Here is an 18,394-nt window from a genome sequence, read left to right as displayed (position 1 = left end):
ATAGTAGTGATATTTTAGGAGTAAAAATAATAATGAGCAGAGACCTAAAGGGTTAAACTTTTAACTTTAAGGGGTTAAAAAATTTAATTTATGCTGTGAAAGGTGACAAATGAAATAATGCACATGCAACATAATATAAATGATATAGGAAACTATTGGTGGTTCTTAAAGAGTTAAGTAATGGTTTGTAAACATAAGATTATTTATTTTCAGCTGTTACATTCGTCCCTTTACTTATTGTTACAATTGTCCCCAAGACACCATTTCAGCTTCATTTGTTAAAAACAATGCTAGTTAATGAACAAAACTAATCTTTTCTTTTATTGAAATGTTAATTAAGGTGTCCACTTACATATTCGGTTACTAATTTTTATTTGTTTAAACAAAATTACTTTGTTACAATATAATATTCTAATACCAAAAAAAGTACTTTCGGGGCGTGAAAATATCTTTTGTGATGTAACTCTTTCAAAAGTACATAAAAATGGTTGCCATCAGGGGTGTACATGTAGATTTATTAAATACACCTTGTGCGCCACCTAGGAGCCAAATCTAGAACCCGATACTCGAAATTTTTGCTCTGTTACAATCGTACCCTGTTACAATTGACCCCACTCTCCCCTATATATAATAGTCCTGAATTTATAAAATTCTATCCATAAGTAGACTATATTGATCTTGATAACATTATGATTTTTTTTTTTTTTTTTTTTTATGATTTCTAAAGAATTAAGTCTTAATTTACGTAGAATTACGTAGATTAAACTAGTATATAAGTTTGTAAACCTAACAATAAAATTTTTTGACCAATAGTAAATTAAGTAATAAAAAAATAATAAAAAGTTATTAACATTATTTTTTAACTGGAAATATCTTTAGATAAACAAGTTAAATAATTGTGTGCAAAAATTTTTAATCCGCTTAGATTAGTTCCGGAGATATAGAGAGGTACGCAAAAAGTGAAAATAACATTATGTGATCCATATATTTTCGACCACTCTCCTGATAAAACTATGAATACCTTACTTGCCAGATTACAGTTATCCCACTCCTGTATTTTGAGGGTCAAAAGCCCAAATTTTTTCATGCTAAACAAACCTTTAAGATTGTTTAACATGAAAAATGAGTGCTATGCCTGCTTTTCGTATTTTGAAATATCGTCTGCATTAATTATTTAGCATGTTTAAGCTTAGATCCTGTCAACTTTTTAGATTGAGTCCTAATACGTGAAAACCTATTCATTAGTATAAAAGTTTTCTCCTTTTTTTTCTTCTTTTTTTTCCGCATTGTGCAACCAGTGACGGCATTCCAGGTACATTTATATCAGGAAAGGAGGAAAGTTTAAAAATATGTATTATCTTAAAAATTCCAACCTTATTTAAAACTGCGACATTTTTAATAAAAACATTAATCACAATTCCCAATTTAGTTAATGTAATATCTATATATTTGATTAAAATATCTTTCTTCTTTTTTTTCTAATAAACCGAGAACAAATTTTAAACATAGTTGTTCTTGAATGTTTTGTATCCCATCAGGAGCCATCCACAAATATTGTCCTGCTTGGATGGGAGGAGAATCGTGAAATTGTATCAGTTTGTGAAAGAACGAGGGAGGAGTAAAAAGAAGTGAGACATGCCGTATTTTTGTTTAAAGAAAAACATTTATAATCAGTGTTTAAAATATTAATATGTTATTTGTATTTATTATTTTTCATCAAAATATATACACGTCTCATCATTATTGTTATACTCACAAACTCACTTAAAACAAATCGTTAAGTCATAGTATAAAAATGAAATTTGAAATACGATTTATAACATGTGTTTGTTTCTGAAATGCTAATAAGTTTTTAGTTTATAGCTTGTTATGTTTCAGAGGAGGAGGGCGTAAGAATAGGACGTGTGGCACTTTGACCCAAATGTAAATAATATAAGGAGGAAATGAAAAATATTGGAAAAATTGCGATAACAATTATTGATTGCCTCTCACTGTTAAAACAAAGTCGGAGTGTAAAATTTAAAAAAAAAATGGAGCAATTTCTAGACTACACATTGCTAAGAAGTCGAGACAAAGGTGCAGTTGTGAAATGTTTTATTATTATGTTTGTCTATAAGTTGCTAAAGTTAAATTAAAAAAATGTACTTCAACAGTGAACCTTGATAAAATATCAATTATCAATAATCATATTATCAAGGTCCATTATCATTGCATTTAATTCACACATCTCCGATCACCGTCGAGGAAATATGAGAATCTGATTAGTGAAATATATTTTATCGTGAAAAACTCACCAATCAGGTACTCTTTAACCAGTGTCACCAGTGCGAATAGGAATGTGCCCTTTTTCTCCAGCAGGCAATAAGACATGTGGCAACCTTATGCAGTGAGAATGCTCCCTCAATTTAGCAGCCGAAATGTAACTTAAAATTCTATTCTATTTCATTCTTTATTGATAACTGTAATTGTAGTTATCAGTTATGACATCACTTTTGTTTATATTTATTTTCCCCACTGGATTTAGTTTTGATTTAATTATAAAGTTAAGTCTTGAAAGTATGTAATATAATTGATTTTAAAAAATAGCATGTTTTTTGAAATTGAAAACATAATTTAAATTAAAAAAATAGTCAAGTTAATTGAAACAATAAGGACAGTTTAATAATTTATCAGGTGGTAATTTACATAGAGAACTTAGTTGAAACCGGTTAATGGTTGCAAATTATTTCGTTCCTTTATATTAATTTTCTTTCAAACAGTCTCAGTGTTTTGTTAATCATAAATAAATCAGTAACTTTTTATTATTATCATTTTTTTACCAGTCACTTTCATTAGTTTCAATATTCCTAATTAAATGGAATAAAATATAAATTTATGTGACTATATTACGCATTTTATTTTGCGAAATGCATCAGCATCTAGAAAGTACGCAAAGAGACATGTGTTGTAATTATAAATCAGTGATTTATATTTTCTGAAAAATCTTCGCACAAATAGCCTTTTCGTCGTGTGAAGTAAATTTTCAAAGAGTAAGCAATATTTGAGCAATTATAAATGTAATATATCCCCAATTATCTGTACAATATTGGAGCAATTGACTGCATTTTCTGTAGGAAACTAGTTGCCTTGAATGGCAAGCATCTCTAGGACTGTTCTGCTTTCCAAAAAGCCCACACTTTTTATTTTATGTGGCTCTCCATCCCTGAAGATACCCCTTTTTTGTATTAGACTGCAAGACTTATTATTCTTGATAGAGTAAATATAGGGATGTAATTAACTCGTCGCCACCTTCAAGCAAACTGCTACTTATTACATAATTTTTACAAGTACAAAAAACCCTTTTGCAATTATAATTGGCTCAAACAGGTATATAGAATTATCCTCCTCTACATAATATACAAAGTGTAATATTCTCCAGAAATTTTGTTATATTCCTCAAATTAATATAATTTTAGAATTGTGGAAAAATATGAGTGAATTTTTCTGACAAAAATAATATTAATAGAAAGGAATAATATATTGATACTTTAAATCATTGTAGCAATTCTATACTTCATTTCAACTTTATTTGTATTATAAAACAAAATACTTGAAAAAATGGACTTAATGAATGATTTTGCCTCTAAAATTAAGAAAAAAAACAAAAATTAAGTTAGAAAAACTCAACGAAGATTTAGAGATTGCCTATAGCCATTCATTACCTATTTTTAATAGAGTTTTTTTTTTCTATAAGAAAATCTTTCAATTTTTGACAAGATGAGATATTTCCTAATAATAGGGTGCACAGCAGTTTAAAATATTTTTTCTAACTGATTTCTAATAATATAGTTTTTTTTTATGTAGGTTATGGGTGTTTCTTCTGTTGAAATTGGTTGTAGAGTACATTTTGAAGGAGAATTTGGAACTGTCCTTTATGTTGGTCCAATTGAAGGAATTGATGGTGAGTTTTTCTTTTCTTTTTTTCATGTTTTGAAGAAAAATTAAAATCAATTAAATATGAAGAATTTTATGCATGTGTAATTGACTAAAATTTATTTTAAGCCAAAAACACTTTTACTTATGTTCATTTGTATGTAATTACCACTGATTAAAATATTGGCTTATGAACTATTAAATGAGTTTAAAGTTTCAAGCATTTTTTAGTTTATAAAGGTTGGTAGTATATTTGTTGTTCTATTAATGAGTCGTATTTGTTTTAGGTATTATGAACTTAGTCATTTTCTTAAAAATTAAAATGTTGGCATACCTGCTATATTGAGTTTTCAGTTTTATAGTTTTTTTCCGGTACTTGCGTGCTATTGCAACCATATTGGCAACATAAGTCGCCATAAAGAAAAATGCCAACAGAGCTATCCCGGCTAACTAACTCTAATAAATAATAATACAATTGTAAATAATAATAACAATAATAAGTGAATGAATGAAAAAAATAACAAAAATAATACTAAGGAAAAATTATAAATTATGGAAAATAAATTAAGAAAAGTAATGAAACGGTTGTAGCCAGGATAAATATTGCTTTTATTTGGCATGATCTCAGTTACATTTTGGTGAAAAATGTACAGACATAGATTGGAAAATAGAATTAAAACAATTTTTTTCTTGAACTTGGCGCCAAATGAACTCTGATAAGTATGATTCGAGATGATGTCACGATATTCCACATTGTCTTTTATTCCGCCATTCATATTCTTTCGATTGTTTGGGTGTCGATGAAGTTCTACTTATGATTGACTTCCTTATGATGAAATCCTGCAATTCATTTTATTCATCTGATACACTCTCCAACTGTCAGAGTAAATCACACTTCCTTCTTAAATGTTTTCAACTATTATTTGGAAAAGAGTAGTGACTGTTCTATTAGGAACAGTTGATAAGAGTATTTTTTTGGTCTCTCTACACATGCCGCCAAAAACCCACTGTTCTGGCTATACTCAACCTGTATTATTTTTCCTTTTGGTTAGCAAACTTTCATCCACTTTGACATTCCCGACTGTCTGGTAAAATGTTGTATTTTTGTATAAAGGCCAGGCCATCTTTTTCACTATTTGATAAATCCCACACTACTCCAATACTTGCACTTGCCATTGCAATGAAGGCTTATAACCAACACAAAATTGAATATTAATTTTATTGAATATTAATTCAATTTTGAATGAATTATGAAATATTTATTTAGGAAAGAAAAAAAATTAGATCAAGTTGCAATTGTATTGCAGGAAATGATTAGGTTTAATTTCATCTCAATAAAATTGGAAACTAAATTTGTTGTACCAAATCTGTAATAAATAATTTTATGTTCTTTTAAATGAATATTTTTTTTAATTTAGATATAACAATCCCTTTAATTATAAAAAATAAAAATGGTTCAGCAATCATAGGGGTTGGTAGGTTAAGCATGCAAAATGCAGGGTCTCCTATAAATACTTATTCTAAAACATTATTTTTACATTGAAACTTCTATAATGACCATACTTATTGGTTTGCTCTTTGATTCCTTTTATGTACAATTTTATTATAATAATGAATCATTTTGGTTTAAAAGTATAATTACACTTATTGGCAGTACACTTATTGTCCATATAAAAAAATTAATTCAATTTGTGTTTTAGGAACTTGGCTTGGTGTTGAATGGGACAATTTAACAAGAGGAAAGCATAGTGGTTGTTACAATAATATCAATTACTTTCAAACAAGGTAAATAATTTCATTATAAGTTAGGTGGAAACACAAGTTTTTAAACTGAGTGTTTTCATCTAGTTTTCTCGAATTATTTTTTAGTCTTAAAATATTTTTTTAATCCTTTACTGGAAACCATAAGTAGTCTCCCACATTACAGTCTCTAAATTTAAATAACAAGTTAGTGAAAAAGAGTTTTTTTAATTTTTTGTTATTATATTTTAAAATTCCAATAAAAGTTATTCAAAGAGACAATTTCCCTCCTTCTTCAAGCATTTCACTCATATCTTTGAGCGTATTATATTTTAATATTATATTATGGTTCCATATTAAATTTTATGTATTTATTTGTTTAAGAAAAAAATTGCTTAAGCAAATTTATTTGTTTATTGTTAAATAGAAGTAAAGAACTTTTCTTTATTAATAGTATGAGAAACTCCTAAAAAAAAATACAAAACTTGGTTGAATCAAGTGTACATAAGATTTAAACTTTTAAAAATCTTTAATTATGTTTACAAAAACATAGTTTAAATTAAACAGATTAAGTTTAAAAAAATATAATTTAGAAAAATTCAAAATTAATGTTATAACATATTTTTCTCAAATCTTTAATATTGAAAATATAGAAATCTTGTCTGATCTGCATAATTTTCATGTATTTAGAGCTTTTCTTTGTCAATAAGCAGAAAAAAGTTACGTATCCTTTTATTAGACAATATCTCTTTATTGGATATTTTTCTTACCAAATTTTTCCCTTTTCACACAAATTTTGGCTAAAATTTTCAAAATATTTAAAAGCATGTTGAAAGTAGTTCAGATGTGATACTTGTGTCATAATCAAAATACTTTATAGTTACAATGTTTTTATCACTATATTTTTTTTTTCCAAAGAGTTTTAAAGTATTTGCATTTTTGGTTGTACTTGTGTGAACAAAATTATTGTTAAAGCTCTAATTGACTTTTCTTTTTGTCCATGTATCAATAAAAAAATAATTGCATGATAATCTGAAACTATGTATGCATAATTTTTTTGTATTTTATTTTTTCAATTTAGTTTAAAATGAAAAAATTAAGTAATCATTTATCTGGTTCAAAATTTTCCAGTCTTAAATTCTCCCGATAGTATTAATTTCCAAACATTTTTTTGTTTTGTTTTATAGCTAACTAAAATCTAAAAATCTTTTTAAAAAATTGCTTTGTTGTTCCATATAAAAAAAATTTTTATTTTTTTCCCCAACCAACTATTGTATATTTGTCAATAGAAAGACTTTATTAACTTCAAAATTATGTAAGGTGTAGAAAAAGTCACCCTGATTTGAGCATTCTAAACATTCTCTAGTTTCACCACATGTGAATGATGAAAACAGAACTGATTTTAAGAATGAAAATGCTAAGTTGCCTATAAAAAAAAATGAAAAAGAAGTTTAAAGTGAAAATATAACAAGAAAGCCAGCATCAGCCAAATGAGGCAATCACTGCAGAATACATTTTGAACCAAAATGAAGAAAGTGTTTTACTGATACCATTTTCTTGGTAATTGACATATGAATAAAACAAGATTCTGGAGCATCAGGATGAGCTGCTGTGACATTCTTATCTTTCTTATGTCCACCATATGTAATTGTAAAGTAAATGAAGTTTTTTCAATTACAAGTACTATGCCTTTTCGCACTGGTTTCTTAGGATTATTCTTTTCAGCTATTCTATATTCAATTTCTATTTTAGTATTCCCAATGCAGGCAGTTTCATTCGTCAATCCAAAGCAGACTTGGGAATTTCTTGTCCAAAAGCCGTGAGGCTAAAATATGGTCATGAAGATGCATCCTCCGTAACTCCAACTTATATTTATCTGCCACAGAAAAGTGGACCTGAAAGGCATGTTGAGATGGTTGGAATGAAGAAAATTATGGGAAAACAAAGGTAGCTATTTTGTTAAATATTTAACTATTCTATTGTAATATTGCAGAACTAAATGAAAGTTTTGCCTTAAGATTACTGCCAGTTTTTGATTTTGAACAGTTATTTCTAACTAAAAGAAATTATTACTTATATTTTCACAGGATTATTAATCATTTCGTGATTTATAATTCATAACTACAAATAAAAAATTTTTTAGATAATGACTTATCTAAAATGAATGTTAAATTTCAGAGTAGTAATTTATTTCAACCTCTGATAGACAATAAAACTACAACAATTTATGTCAAAAGGAGCTATTTACCAAACGTTATATAGTAAATACTATAAAGTAGTAAAAATTATATGGCATAATTACTTTTTTGCATGCCAGCATGAAGATTCAGACAGCTTCGAAATCTTGTATTGTCATTGGTGATGTGTAATCTGCCTGATGGTGCATAAAGTGATTTTAAAATTTGGTTTCTGATCAACAAAGAGTCATTCTTCTTCATGGTGAATACAGATTCACTCATCCGCCAATGATATTGCCCTGAAAGTTGTTTTCAAGATCTTTTATAGTCTAGGCTAATTAATGATCTTTTTTAGTCTAGGCCACTAAATAGGCTAATTAATGTTGACAATAAAGGTGGGTCCAAAAGGGATTGGGTATATTTGTAAAGGATAAGATACACTAAAGTAAATAAACGTGAATAAATCACAAATTAATAAAGTACAGAAAGGGACCTGCTTGTTTTGGTTCTATAAACTAGAACCTTCCTCTGTGTCTAAACACCAAATAATGATAAAAGATAAAAGGGGATATATAGAAACATGCAAAAGGAGATTTGGATTGGCGAGTGCCTCAGGGTGCAACAGAGAATAGACTTTCAAATATTAAGAAACTGTCGAATAGTAGAAAAATCATTAACTAAATTATTAAAAACCATGACTTACAGTTTTCCTTCTAATATTATTAATTCCTTCTCTTGAAAATTAATCTTGTAATGCACTGAATTCTCTAATTTGAACTTATCTGAAAATCAATACCTGAAATTCGCTAAGATTTTGAATAAATTTGAGTTGAAAGCCGTTTTTTCCTCTGCAAATAAAATTTCATCTATCTTAAAGATCCTTTTGTTGATATTAATAGCTGGGGTATGTATCACATTTTGTGCCAATGGGGTTTTGCGTATATTGAACAAACTAAATGCATTTTTTAATTTCGATTTAAAGAACATGAGAGATATGTCCAAAATCAGGACATAAACCTATCTTTCGTTGCTCTACATAACTGGAATTCTTATCACAGGTTTGATCTTTCTTCTGAAAAAAAATCTTCTTCTGAAAAATTTTGTTAAAGATCTCTCTAGTATCTCACCATTTTCCAATATTTTTATATTTATTATAATTAATTTGTTGCACCTTTGAGATCATGCCAAATTCCCTCACACCTGTTTCTGGTCGCTTTTTTTATTATCTTGTTGAGACTTATCCCTCTGTCCCTATTGGTTAAACCTTTTTGCACATGTTTGCTTTTTACTTCTATCATTTTGTGTTGAAACACTAAAGAAGCTTCTTGTTTATGGAATCAAAACTATAGTATATCCATTTTTGTAGTTTTATTTGTGATTTATTTACACTGTTTTTTTGCTTTAATGAAGGTGTGCTTTTTGTGGATTTGGTCTGGACTCAAAAACATCCAGATCAGTAAGGACCCATTTCTGAGGTTGAACAGAATTTTTAAACAGGGATTTCTAAACTCTTTTAATAATGTGAAAATGTGTTGTTCTTCATGTTTATTATGTTAGAAAGTAATTTTTTTTATAGAAAATCATTTTGTTTACTCATTTTTTTTAAGAGCACGTCAGCTATATTTATTATTATTCTAAATTTTTTGTTGCATTAGTTTTTAGCAGTTTTTAAAGCTGTTTTATGAAGGAAATCATTGTAATAGTATTATCTAAGTCTTGAATAATTCATGCCTTGCAAGAAATAATATTAATCAAATAATTGAAACATTATTGTGAAACAATGATATGTTATAGCGACAAAAAAATTAAAATAAAAAAATAAATTATTTAAAAGGTAGCAAATTTAGTAAACTGTAATGTATATATAGGTCCCACATCAAGTTTTGTTATTTAACATTTCTTGCAATCTTATTGCTGTCTTATAATACCTATTGCTTCTTATATATTGTAATGCAGTTTTAATGTAATTATACTATTGCAATATTGTGTTAATATAATTTAGTCATTGAAAATATAAATGAGTCTTAAATATATCCTTATTTGATTATCGTTTTTAAAAATGTTTTCAGTAACTTCCATAGTTTGACTAATGTTGTACTGTCAAAAATGCTAATTAATGATCCAGGAGAAGTGAATGAGTTGAAAGAATTAATACCAAATGTTCGTGACTTAGATTTATCTCAGAATCTGCTTTCATCTTGGAAATCTGTTAATGAGATAGTTGAACAATTACCTTCACTTGATACACTCATCCTTTCGTAAGTTGAAGCTATCAAACTTTTTTTTTCTTAAAAATTTTTTTATTTCTTTGTTTGTGGAATGAAAAAAAAATTTTTTTTTTCTTTTTCCATATTTATTTATAGAGATTTCAAATTACATATTCAAAATGTCTAATAGCTCAAAAAAATTCTAATTATATATTAATCTGAAATATCAATTGTATAAGTTCAAGTAATACTTTTTTTCTTTATGTATTGTTTTCTTAAAATTGTTTTAGCTTGATACACATTGCCATAGTTGTAAGATTAGTGATAAATTGATTTGAAGAAGAAAATTTTTTCTTTATTACTATTACTTCAAGCTTACTTCAAATTGCTATTTCAATTGAATCACACATGTTTTGATGGTACTATATCATGTCAATATCCTCAGACAACAATGTAAAACAAACCATTGTTATTTTTTACTTATTCCAGTTTAGATTATGCTGGTGCATTTCAATTATCTGCTGCGATGTTTAATCTAACAAGCTTCTAATGCTATTTATTTTGTTATTCAACATAGTTAAACATTGTTATTTAAGCATAATTAAACATTTTGATCTCTAAATTCACTACTTTTGTATTGTGGTTCTATCTAAAAGCTTTTGTAAAGGTTTCATCCAAATTGTGATATTTATTAATATACATATTTTACTCTTAATTTTTTTCGGCACCGTATTGTTTTTTAGCATTTTTGCTTATCAAAGTTCTCCATTGCGAAGATTGGCATGAAAATTATATCTTTAACAAGCAAACTATAATTTTTTTTCTGTTACTTATTTTTTTAATTATTTGCTATTCATCTTATTTATTACCTTATCGTTATCTGTATTAAATTTTTAATATATTTATTAAAAACAATTTTTTTTTTCTCTTTCATTTTTTCCATGGTCTTGTATCTTGTATTTGCTGGAGGTTTTGCAAGGTTTAGATATATATATTAAATACATCTACATAGTATGTAAAAGATATCTGAAATTTAAGAATCTTATTCTTGTATATCTTAAGTGGTTACTGTATTAATCCAAAAATTATATTGGATACATTAAAAAAAAACTTCTTGTTTGTTCATTCATGATTCAAATTTTAGTGTTCTTGTTGCTGGTAAATTTATTAATTCATTTTTTCGATGATGTTTATGAGGAAAAAAATGTAAATAAAGTTATGAAAATTCTAAAAGGTGAAATATTTGACATTTTTACTGTGGCTTTACTAATAATTATTTAGGCTTTAATTTATCAAATTTAAACGAATTTTAATTTTTTTAATATTAAAATAATTACTTCTGTGGAATACATTTATTTTAATTTAAAAAAAGAGAGAAAATTGAAAATTTTCTCAGATATTTATTATTTTGAGAAGAATTCTATTTTCAACTTTTAAATTTAAGCAATATAAATTAAATTTTATATCTAAAAGAGAAATTTCTACTTCAGCACAATTTATTATTGTTCTTTTGATACGTTTATAAAGTTATTGTATGTATGAACTCTGGATTTGGACAAATTTGTTTAAAAAGGTTCTTGTGATTTTATATGGTACTGTATTAGTGCCTAGCTACATTAATAGTATATAGGTATATTTAATTCTTTCTTTATTTTTTTTTCTTTCAGTAAAAATAGATTGCAGATACCTGAATCTCCTGAACACCTTGATTGTTATAAAAATGTGAAAACACTTGTGATAAATGATATGGCTTATGATTGGCGAAAAGTATGTTTATTTATTTCCATTCAATTTTCCAGAAAATCCTATATGGTACCTTGTAATTTTTGTTCTAATTTTGTTTAGCATTTCTTGAAATCAAGTATTATGTGTGGTACTTATATGTGTTGTTAGTGCCATGTTTCTTTTCCATTTACACAAGTATGGTATAAATGTGTAAATTTATTGCGCATTTTATTGTTTTTGCTTTATATAGATTTCTAAAATTATAAATTAAATAGATTTTTAGAATTTGGTAAGATTCATTTCTCATGTGTATACCATTTATATTGAAAAATTAATGTGTTTGATATTATTTTAATGATGTACATAATTTATTTAGTTTAATCCTTTAATATTGTAATTAATGTAGTTTAATCCTTTAATTCGGATTCCCAAAATTTCTTCATGGCTTAAAAGAAGAAAAATTTGTTTAACCTTGGTTTGAAAAATAAGCCTGTTGTAGCTTTCTAAATTATATATAATGAACCTTAAACAGATTTATCAATGTGCTCACTATGAACCATAATTCACTGTATCGAATTTCTTTGAAAAATACTTTTTTAATAAATGACAGTTATTTTGCTGGAAATAAATTATTATGATGTCGCATAATTTGCTTGTAATTTAATGAATAATGGATCAAAAAATAAAATGAAAATACTTAACTAAAATTTTTTTTAATTTTACCTTCGATGGAAAAAAGTAGTGATTTTTAATTGAATACAAATCAATTTTAAGTAGATTTCTATATTTTTTTTGAAATCAACAATCAGTAAAATGTCCAAAATTTTCTGATCTATATTTTCTGTAGGAAAAAAAAAACGTTCAGGATAATTTCCGATGTAGTTGGTGCCAAAATTTCTAGTTCTTCAACATTTTCTTCTTTTTTAACATTATTTTGTTTAACTTTGGATACAAAGGAACAATGCCTTAAAAAGTGCCAATTGGATGTTTCCATTTTTAATAGGTTTGATAATTTTTACTTTATACTCAATCGAAAAAGCTATTCTCTTTACAAAATTTTTCCTTTTCGCTTATTTTGGAAAATTCCTACCTACCTCAAATGAATATGTAATAATATGAAGAGAGCAACTGTTAAACCAGTTAAATTCTTTAACTCTTCAATTTCAAGCGGTGGTTTGTAAATAATAGGGGCTTGTAGAGATAATTAAATTCCAAGATTTAGTAGATCAGCTTAACAAGTAGTGGCCAGAAGTTTATTTTTTAAAATTTGCTGATAGGGAAGAATAGAGCTCTGATTCTGTATCTGAAGGGGGATAGAGAATCAATAGAATATGCTGTTTAACAGCTTGTTTGCTGTAGGTAACGGTGATGAAGATAAAAGTATAACATTTTGCACAATGTAAAGAAAGGCTGTCTCTTGTAGTTCCAATTCCTGCAAGTTTAAAATTAATGTAGGAGGAAAAAATCTATGTATGTGAAATTCGAGTCCATTATCTATTTCTCAGCTGTTCACTATAAGTATATTAACATTAATTAAATTACATTAGTTAATAACATTAGTAAAGTGAGAATTCCGTTGGGATCTCCAAAAGAGTGCACTACTACCAAATGTTCACTATGTAGCAGGTTCATTATTGCAGGATTCGATTGTATATCTGCTAGTATTTTATTATATGTAATTTGGCTTTGTGTGGTGTAATACATTTTATTTCATTATTTTGACCACAATAAACAAAATATATTTCTGTCATTTTGTAATACTTTTTTCAGATTAAAGCATTAAATTATATTTATTTATCTAATTTTCATTCAACTACATAAATTAATTTTGAGCATTTCAATTTTGCAATAAATCATATGCATGAGAATTAGTATTCGTTTCTTATATATATACCATTTCTGTTCTAAAATTCAATTTGTAGAAATCTGCTTAATATTTTAGTGTTTAATCTTTTTTTGTAAAACAATTTGTGTTATTTAGCTTCTAATATATATTTTTATTACTTCTTCAGATACTTACTTGTGCTATGATGTGGCCTGATGTTGAAAACCTATCTGTTAAAGATAATTATATTTCTAACCTGGACTGTCCATTGTATTCCATGTTATCTAATTTGAGCTGTTTAAGTTTGAACAATAATTGTATCATTAGCTGGAGTGAAATATGCAAATTAGGCATTTTACAAAGGTAAGATTTTATTTTCTTTCAATTTATATTTCATACTTCAATATAATATTTCTTATAGTAACTTCTGGGCAAAAAAAACTTTTATTCGTCATCTTATTAGTTTTAATCTTTGCTAGTTAGAATTTATGCACTGAATTTGTTTTAATGATTGTTTATACTAAGTGTGTATTTCTTTTCTTCTTTTTTTTTTAGCTTGAAAGAATTGCAGTTAGATAATATAGAATTATGTTCTATAGAATTTATTGCTGTCTCACCATTAGAGAAGACAGAATTATTTCGAAATTTGGAGTCTTTATTTGTAAAGAATAATTGGTTAAAAAAGGTATGGGTTTTAGACATTTATTTGTGATCTATGTAATTTCTTGTAACATTTTGGCAAATATGTATGCAGTGCTCTCCCTAAGCGGTTTTAGTAGGGCGGCCGCCCCCTCTACCCGTTGATCTCTATAGATGATCCATTCTTCCCTTTTTGTAAAAGTAAGCCGCCATCCCTTAAAAACACTGTCTTTTTATTTATTTTTTTAGGAAAATATTATTTTTTAACCACCTGTGTTAATGTCCATTTCTGATTTACTTTATTATTGATAATTATTTAATTTCATTTCTTCATTCTAGTAAGATTTTTCTAATGTAGTCTAGTTTTATAGCTAAAATTAGCGTGAGATTCGGCAGATATTCTCAGAGATATTCTCTTCTTTCATTTGAGAGGGGGATATATTAATATATTTTTAGTAATTTTACCATTTTACTAATTTTAATAAATACCTTTTTATTTAAAAATGCCCCTTTAAATATTTATTTTCTCATAATTTTCAGTTTAAAATGTAAAAAAAAAGCTTTAAAGTTGTTCAATTACTTTTTTTTTTTAATTTTATTGACTTTTAGCTTGCTTTTAATTATAATTCAAAATCTTCAACTTTTTCTGCTATCTTGATAATGAGTGAGAATTACTTCGTGAAATATGCACATAAAATATTATAAAAGAGTAATTTAAAAATTAATGATCAAATTCAGTTTTTGCATAATATTACATATTTTGATAAATTTCAACTGTGTTAAGTGTAACTCTTTCAAAACTCTAAGTGCCTTTTTCTGAGAGTAAGCTCCCTACCCTTTTCTATCCACAGGAGAACTCTGTGTATATATAGGGTGAGAAATATAAAATGTTACACTTTTAATTAATTTGAATCTAATCATATGCAATCTTAATAGTTTGAGAAGCCTTTCTAATATACACTTATATTACCCTCAAGTAAATGCAGAACAGTGTCCATATACAGTGCAAGCATTACAGTACAGTAAATATATTATAGTACCACTGCCCATGAAAATCACTTTCTCTCTTAGAATATATAATTTTATAAGACATTTGATTTTATAAATGAAAAAGTTAAAGATCAGAATTACAATTTACGAATTCACTGAAAGTTAAATTGATTACTATATTTAAATTTAATTTCCTCTGAATCTACTTTTTAATAAAAATGAGCAACATTTTTTAATTTCCAGAAGGATTTTAAAATAGTAGCGTATTTTTTTAATTATTAAAATTTAAAATTAAAGTTTAAATATGGTTTGAAAGTTCATAAAAGTTTTTGTAACTTTCAGTATTTTATTTTCTTTGCGGTACAGTTCATTTTAAAATATCTGTCGTTTTTCTGACATCTATTGCAGGTAGATTTAGGTTATTCAATGAATGATGATCATTGACATTGAATGATGAAAGACAGTCAATGACTTTTCTTAATTCATTAACTGTTTTAGATTCTGTTACAGTCCCATTTTATAATTTTTTATCTCGCCCTTTAATTTCCCTAAGAAGTGCAATCTATGCCAATTAGTTCTTTTTGTTCATAGAGGACAGAATGAACTTTAATGTTTATATGCTTTCAAAACTTCAAAAATAGAAAATTCTAATTAATTGAACAAGAAAAAGTAAAGTTTTTCCATATTTTAAAAATATTTCCTTTTGATTTTATGAAACAGTGATAAGGATTTTATAAAGGGATGGTTTTGATATGTTTTGTTGTAATGATGCCTTTCATGCAAATTTGATTTTAAAAAGCTGATGATTTTACGACATAATGATTTTATTAGTGGCGGTTACTCCATAAATAATAATACTCTATAAAATTAGGCATGGAAATGTACTTATTCGGAATAAACATTCATTTTTCTTGCAGAATTCAAATTTCTATCCTACAAGATAAATAAAAGGGTAGCTACTATTTAGAACATAATGTTAGAAAGTTTGTTCTATTTAATGCTTTTTCATATTTCTCCTTATCTCTGCAACTATTTACACCAGTAAAAATACTTTTGCTCTTAATATTTAAACATGTTTTTATTAATTTAATTTTTGTATTTATTCATATTTTTTATAATAAAAAAAATCCAAAAACTATTGAATGAAACTGGATAATAATTGTTTTTGGGAAAATAATTAAAAAATGTCGTATTTTTGAATTTTTTATTCTTTAACATCTATTGAATTTCAGATTTTGATATTTAAAATTACTTTTTATTTTAGTGCTTGAAAAATTGTATGTCTTATAATTAAAATTATTATGATTGTTATTAAACTAAAAAACAAAAACAGTGTCTGATTATTAAAAATTATTTTTGCATTAAATTATCTTTATGTAGATGATTTTTTTATGTAAGTACAAAGATATTTTGCTGTGCACAATAAGTTTTAATGATGTGAGAAAACAGCCGCATATAACATTTAAAAGCTGAAACCTTTGTTTGGTCTCCTGAATATACTATTGGCATCATATTTTCAAGTTAAAAGTTATTTTGGGAAATCTTAACTCCATTGAAAATTCTGAGGTATTGTGTTTTATGTATTTGATTTTATAAAATAAACTATTATTTGCATCAATTGGCATATCTTGTTTAACTTCAAACCTTGAAGACTACATCAGAATTTGTAAGAGTTTGATTTCTGGATCAAAAGATATTTAAGATTTTACGTATTTTATGCATTGTTACTTAAGACTATTCAGCAATAATTAATTTTTTTTTACTTATGATTGTTTTTAGTGGCAAGATATTAGTGAATTGAATAAACTTATCAGTTTGAAAAATCTTGTTGTAACCAATAATCCTGTTCTTTCATTGGAAAGTCCTGAAACTTGCAGACAATACATCATTGCCAAAATTCAAAATCTGGAAAGACTTAGTAGGACTGAGGTACACTATTGTTTTGTTTGAGTTTTCTTTATATTAAAATGAAAATTATATATATATATATATATATATATATATATATATATATATATATATATATATATATATACTATATATATATATATATATATATATATATATATTTATATATATATATATATATCAGGGCTCTAAAAGACTCAAAAATTTTACCCGTCCCTGAGGACGGCTTGTCCAAAAATATACCAATCCTCTTTTGAAACTAACCCGTAGCTTCTAAATAAGTAAAAATATAATTTTCTCTTATTTATTACAAACATTTATATAAATTGCACAATGAATTAGTAGTTACTAGGATTACATTATGCAACGATTAAAGAAATACTAGGTTACTAATAGTAACCTAGAATTTCTTTTATGAAATAATTTATTCCTTTTATGAAATAATTTTAATGCCAAAGGTCAAGTTCTCTGGAATGTCAGATTATCCGAGGGTTCTGCATTTTTTTAAATGAATCAAATATGACGTTTACCAGTTCCACAATCAAGCCAATGATTTACAGAGGTTTCTGCACAGAAATCTGAAAGGGGTTTTCCATTTAGGTAGATGTTCATAAATGCGTTTAACGCTTCTTGTTTGAGACCAGTACGTAATGTGTTTTTTGTAAGTTCATTGCTGGAGAGCCCCTTTCAACCACTGCAGTACTCCCAGACAGAGAAAACATCAATTCCACCATGCGCAGTATGTTGCTGTATTGTAGATAGACTCCTGTAAGATAACAAAAATTTAAATGTATCACGAACATTAACGGGAAAATGGCTGTCCGCGCGGACACCGGATTTGTGAAATTCGTTGCCCGCGGGGAAAATGTCCAAAAATGCCTTAAAAGAAAAACATTGTCTAAAAATATATAAAACAAACTTCAAATGTCATCAAAATCTGGATCTTAATTATTATCATAAATTTATTTCACACAGACTTTCGATAGTAATTAATCTTCATGGAAGTTGCTTTGCTAATGGGTACTTGTCAACTGTTATAAAAGAGCATAAATAACGTTACACAACAATTTTAATAACGCTGAATAAACCTTAGTGTTATATAGATTTTTATAACACTAACAGGGTTGCCACAGGCGACTAAAATGCGACTATTTGCTACTATTTTCAGCCTTAGGCGACTATGGCGACTTTTTTTGCCAGAAGAGGCTAAAAAAGCAACTATTTTCAGGAATAGGCGACTATTAGGAGACTTTTTTACTCTTAGCGAAGTT

General features: G+C 26.7%; 1 protein-coding gene across 6 annotated transcripts in view; it reads left to right on the top strand.

The window, feature by feature from the left end:
• Positions 1–1,604: 1,604 nt before the first annotated feature.
• Tbce (Tubulin-binding cofactor E) overlaps positions 1,605–18,394 on the top strand; it is a 30,870-nt gene continuing 14,080 nt past the window's right edge. For 2 of the 6 annotated variants that reach the window (XM_087159500.1, XM_087159501.1), the window contains exons 1-9: positions 2,418–2,556; positions 3,844–3,940; positions 5,613–5,697; positions 7,405–7,599; positions 9,899–10,087; positions 11,704–11,803; positions 13,774–13,949; positions 14,142–14,271; positions 16,995–17,144. In XM_087159500.1, coding sequence (XP_087015626.1) covers positions 3,847–3,940; positions 5,613–5,697; positions 7,405–7,599; positions 9,899–10,087; positions 11,704–11,803; positions 13,774–13,949; positions 14,142–14,271; positions 16,995–17,144 — 1,119 coding nt within the window. In that variant the 5' untranslated portion in view covers positions 2,418–2,556; positions 3,844–3,846. The other 4 variants (XM_087159505.1, XM_087159502.1, XM_087159504.1 and 1 more) reach the window with 4 other exon arrangements.

The sequence above is a fragment of the Parasteatoda tepidariorum genome, chromosome 3, assembly GCF_982258835.1.
Source record: "Parasteatoda tepidariorum strain Cologne lab strain chromosome 3, Ptep-v5.0, whole genome shotgun sequence".
In the NCBI taxonomy this organism is placed as follows: domain Eukaryota; kingdom Metazoa; phylum Arthropoda; class Arachnida; order Araneae; family Theridiidae; genus Parasteatoda; species Parasteatoda tepidariorum.
Note: the sequence above shows the minus strand (reverse complement) of the source record. Positions and strands in the feature narration are given on the sequence as shown.